Here is a 5,656-nt window from a genome sequence, read left to right as displayed (position 1 = left end):
TATAATTAGTAAAAGTTCTTTCTAATTTTTTTTGAACCCATATTGCTTATACTTCATATTTTCACACCAAATTTTTAATACTCTCTCACTTTATTCTTGTTAAATCTTTTTCAAAATAGAGAGTTATATTTTTTTTCTTGAACTCCTTCTTGCAAACTAATTATAAGTTAAAGTGAGTTTGATTCTCACTTGTATAAGGTTACATATATTGCTCTTAAAGCTTTTTACTCTCATTATCTTGCATTGTTTGATAGTTTTCTTGGAGAGTAAAGTTAAGGTTTTTATCAATATATTTGATTGCTAAATATTATTTGAGAAGAACTCTTGTTAGCTTATGAATCTTGGCATATTCATTGCCAGATTTGAAAGCTTGCTTGCACTATTCGATAAATTATTTTTTAGCAAGTTTGATCCCTAAATCTCAGTTGTGCTTATATTGAAAAATATTATGTTGAGATTTTCTCTTTGAGATTCAAAGTTCCTTTGATATATACTGATTTTATTTGTCTTGAATCAAAGGTAATCTCTCTCACGTATACACACATATATACATTGTTATTAAGAGCTGATATAATGTTTTAGCAAATCTCACTTGAGCATTAAATTCATATCATCTGTGAATGCATATTTATTTGGATTGTATTGTGGTACATATATGCTTGTATAGAAGCGCTTAAATTGTACGCAAAATTTCATATTCATTGTTGTATTCCAGGCGTGGCGTGAGGGGACATTGATCTAACCCGTAAGGATCGATAGGGCCTTCTCCGCCCTACAAGGAGAGTATAAAGGCTGAGGTCAACTCTAGTGTAATTTGATCTGGTTGTAAACGGTGTCGTTCCACCCGTTAAGTGAGCAATAGTGGTAATCATCGGTCTTGCGAGTTGAGACGGGGACGTAGGCACTTTTGCCGAACCTTAATAACATATCCGGTGTTATTTTTACTTTACTCGTTTTTTTGTGCATGCTTGGTTGATTTAATTGTGTAATTTAAATTACAGTTACATTTATTGGTTTACCTTATTATCTACTCTAAATTGACCATAGGATTGTGAAATACTGGTGTTAAATAATTGACCTAGGGGAGAAATTCTTTAAAATACCAATTCACCCCCTCCCCCACTTGGGATTGCACCACAATCAACATTTATTATAATTACGTAAATATTTCAAATATAAAATCATAAAATAAATTTACACTAAAACAAATTAACTTTTTAAAATCACCTAAAATTTATTGAAGTATAATTTACTTTAAGACCAACAAGCTTTGGCCCTTTTGTTGCTATCTTAACTTAACATTTCCTTGGTTATGAAGCCTTTGATTATGGATCAATTAAGTCTAAATTTGTAAACTTATAAAGAAAAAATTTATAAGGTCTCAAATGTAATATTTAAATATAATATAATTTTGAAATAACTTAAAGGGTCTATTTTAGATAGAGATAGAGAAGAAACTAATTGGGAGTCTTATGAAACTTATTCTAATTGATTCTTCTTTTATAAATTATTATATTCACTCCACATTTTATTATTATCGGGGTTAAAGTTTGTTTTATGTAGACCCCACAATCTTAAGTACTTAATGTATGACAATGCAACAATAAATTATATGCTTATTATCTGATACCAAACTATTAATTCATATCTTTATTACTTTTGATAAAAACAAAAATGTCTCAAATATTATTATAAAGTTTATATTTTATTCACTATTAATGTAGTAAAAAAAATTCCTATTTTATACACAACTTTAATTTCTATTATATATAATATTCACTGTTATAACTTTAACTTATTATATTTAATATTCACTATTTTTAACTTTAACTTACCATTAAATATAATATTTTAAATCTATTTTAATTTATTACTTTAATTAGTAAATACTATTTTTTTATTTTTTTATTCACTATTGATGTAGTGAAAATATTTTCTTTAAAGCTATTGTTTATATTTTATTGATTTAATCAAGATGTACAATTAATTTTATATTTATTCACAATTAATGTAGCGAAAATTTCACTTTCATTGACAAAATTATTATTATCATTATGGTCCGATATAACTTAAACTTATTACAACTATGTCGTTTCATATAAAAAAATAAATAATAGTGGATTTGCCCCTCCCCTTAAACTAATAATAATAATAATAATAAAATTGCTAAAATATAAATATAAACATGATATATTCATAGGCAAAAATAGAATCTGCAAGTAAAATTATCCTAAATATGACGTAATATATATTGATGGACTGTGGACAACTTGGCACTACCGCATTACCCATTTCCCCTTTTCCTTCGTTTTCTCCCACTCGTCTATCGGTATCCAAACAAGTCTGACTCGCACGAGGCCACAACCTTACAGAGCTGAACTCCTGCAGAATCTGGCGGCAGAGCCCAATTGATTCAACCCTCCGAACAGATAATCGTTCCTGGTTCATAGTTCATACATATCCATGTCTCCGACTACAGTTCTAGTCCTCTGTTTTCTCTGTATCTTCTCGTCGGCTGCGGCATCGGCCGCCGGCGACGGCGAACTCACGGCCTACGAAATTCTCCAACGATACGATTTCCCTGTGGGTCTTCTTCCGAAGGGCGTAACGGGCTACGATCTTGACCCCGCCACGGGCCAATTTTCCGCTTATTTGAACGGGACTTGCAGCTTTTCTCTCGAGGGCTCGTACCAGCTCAAATACAGGCCGACCATTCGTGGGCTCATCGCCAAAGACAGAATCACTAAGCTTAACGGTATCAGCGTGAAGGTTCTGTTCCTGTGGCTCAACATTGTGGAGGTCGTTCGGAGCGGCGATGAGCTCGACTTCTCTGTGGGGATTGCGTCGGCGAATTTCCCGATTGACAACTTCGAGGAGTGCCCGCAGTGTGGGTGTGGCTTGAATTGCGTTAATGGGCAAGTAAGCAAGCTTAGAACGAACCCTTTTGTTGCTTCAGTTTAAAATTTAAATAAGGAATTAGTAGTTGCAATTAGAGATGTCGGTGGAATTTGAATAATGGGTTTTTTGAACTAGGGGCGAAACGAGGCGGGTCTTTGCAAAAAAAAAGTTGAATTTTATTTGTTTCGCTTTGGTTGGAACTGGATTTACGTATATGTTATATAGTTTATGCTTTGGTTAGAATGAGTACTCTGTTCTATATTTTAATTGACACAGGAATAGGCATAATTAACAACCATCAAAAGACTATCAGACGATGCTGTAATTTGTCTGAACTAGCAGCAAATGGTTGTGACCTAATCTCTGATCCGATGCCAAAACTTTTTAGATTTTTGGCATGTCCAGTTGGTTCTTACCATGGACTGTGGGATACTTAATGTGCGTGAACAGGGTAAACAGGATGAAGTAAGACGATATAAGTATTTCGAGGTGAAAGGGGTGAAGAGGATACATGTGATGATAAATTTGTATTATTACGCGAAACAACATAGAACAGGTACGAGTTAGAATAAAGGTTATAGGGCAGAAGCTGTTGGTTTTTATTTTTCTCTTTCTCGATATCCCTGAAATCATGAATTGGATTTTTAGGATGCCCTAAATGGGGAAGTCTGTTTGTCAATTGACCACCCGTGTTGTGTGTGACACTATATGGTTTAGCTATATCTAAGTTTGATGACCATGGAACTATGGAAGCAACCAAAACGTCTTTGACTACTTGTCTAGATGATAAACTTTCTTACAAAAAAGTGAAGGAGAGGTTTTACCAGATGTTTGGTGCATAGGAATGAAATGGAATAAGGTAATGGGATTGAATTTATCTCTTAATTTCATGTTCTCCATTCAATCTCCGTTTCATTCCCTTCTTACTTTGCAAACCAAACATGATGTTAGTAGCTTAATCCTTGAGTAGTATTTCTGAGTCCAGCATATTTATCCATTATCATGCTTGCATCCTGTGAAGATTGGTTTGCGCTGGATGATGGGGTAGTATGGTAACTGCATTACCAACATGTCAGCTGCTGATTAGGATACAGATAAGTTAAAGAGGTGAGGTGTCGGGTGGCAAACTCTTTTAAACTTACATATCCTTGCAATTTATTTATAATGTAGCTTAATGACCTGGATAAATGTATAAGGCCGTCACTTCTAAATGCTTGATTTCACTCACCTCTCCAAAGCTAGAGTTGTTGCAAGCTGAGACCCTCTCGGCATCTTTTCTGACTTACACTCTGCAAAAAGATGCTAACCTCCTGACGTTTCTAAATGCTTGATTTCACTCACCTCTCCAAAGCTGGAATTGTTGCAAGCTGAGACCCTCGGCATCTTTTCTGACATACACTCTGCAAAAGATGCTAACCTCCCTACGTTTGGCAGCACAAAAGATGCTAACCTCTTGACGTTTGGTGAAAAGATGTAGAGCACCCTCCAACCCCCCGGGGACTTCCTTGAGGTTGAGAGGTTTAAGTAATCTCAAAATTCAAACGTCAATGGAGGTTCATGTGATTTTAAAGACATGAGGTATGGTTTGTTTACTAAAGAGAAGTCAATGTTTTTTGCTCGTTTAATTCCTGGGTTCTTGAGGTTAGTCTTTTAGCATCAGAGGAGCTTATAGGTGAGTTTGATATACATGAATAAACACCAACTTGATCCAAAAGTTTAAGTCTATTAGGTTCTGGGTCCAATTATATATATAAACACTCATCATCTACTCGAAACAAATTCACAAGTATAATTCTCAACATAGATATTTGCGTCTTTTTTCCCATTCCTGCAGAGTATGCTTGGACATTGCCTCAAAGGGGCAAGCCTACTATCTGTCACAATAACCCCAATTCCTTGGAATCTCCCGGGTGGATTTAATCTGGCCTCCCCATTTAAGAGGCAGGAAATGAACTACTAGACCCAAGGTCGGGTTCCTCTCAGCTGTTGTAATGGCATTTAGATGACTCTGTACTGCTCCTTTATGTCTGACTTACTCTCTGGTTCTTGTTTTCTTCACCCAAAAAGTGAAAAATCTATAGGATTTCTTTTACTTTCCATATGGACACAAGATTATATTTTCTTGCGACGAGAGGTCTATACCCTATGAAACTGTGAGGCCAACTTGAATGACATGAAGTTTCTTGTAATATTTATAGCAGACTGATTTACATTTAATGACAGTTATAAAAACTTCATTTTTTTTAGAAAGTTTTGCAGTGAGTTCATTGTTGGATACAAGTATTATCAATGAAATGCATGGTAGAGCTGAGATTGTGAAGCTGATGCCAGAAACTATAGGTATTAACAAATGTGTGAGAATATGAGCCACTGTGATGCCTGAGCATACAAATTGTAGGAAGAGGTTTTATACCATGAGTTAATTTTTAGTCCTTTACCAGTGATACGTAGATAAAGTTTTGGTGAAAAAAGGCCATGACTTGGTCACTGTCTCATCAATTAATAGCAGATTGACATTGGCTTAGGCTGCTGACAGGCCTATGGATTTGATGGTACAATTGCAAAGCTACTGAAAAAATAAGCTTAAACAACATTGACTTCAGTTTGTGAGAAACTTTTAAGGCCCGATGGAAAGTAGGGGTCTACAAAAATTATCAAAAATTTGAAAATCGGATCTATCGAAACCATAAACAGTTTGATTTTTTGGTTTTTGATTTCGGTTGCGATTTTTAAAAATAAAAATATTCAGTCTCGGTTT

The 5,656-nt window shown here is 34.7% G+C and overlaps 1 protein-coding gene across 1 annotated transcript; it reads left to right on the top strand.

Annotated features, from left to right (window-relative positions):
- Window positions 1-2,277: 2,277 nt before the first annotated feature.
- LOC131155574 (uncharacterized) lies at window positions 2,278-3,141 on the top strand. The gene has a single exon (XM_058108799.1). The coding sequence runs from the start codon at window positions 2,464-2,466 to the stop codon at window positions 2,959-2,961; it is 498 nt and encodes a 165-aa protein (XP_057964782.1). The 5' UTR covers window positions 2,278-2,463; the 3' UTR covers window positions 2,962-3,141.
- The last annotated feature ends 2,515 nt before the right edge of the window (window positions 3,142-5,656 follow it).

Source organism: Malania oleifera, chromosome 5 (assembly GCF_029873635.1).
Source record: "Malania oleifera isolate guangnan ecotype guangnan chromosome 5, ASM2987363v1, whole genome shotgun sequence".
NCBI lineage: Eukaryota > Viridiplantae > Streptophyta > Magnoliopsida > Santalales > Ximeniaceae > Malania > Malania oleifera.
This window is presented reverse-complemented; position numbering and strand designations above follow the sequence as displayed.

Coding starts and splice junctions, on each gene's coding strand:
- LOC131155574 (XM_058108799.1), top strand. CDS start 2,464: ATGTCTCCGACTACAGTTCTAGTCCTCTGTTTTCTCTGTATCTTCTCG.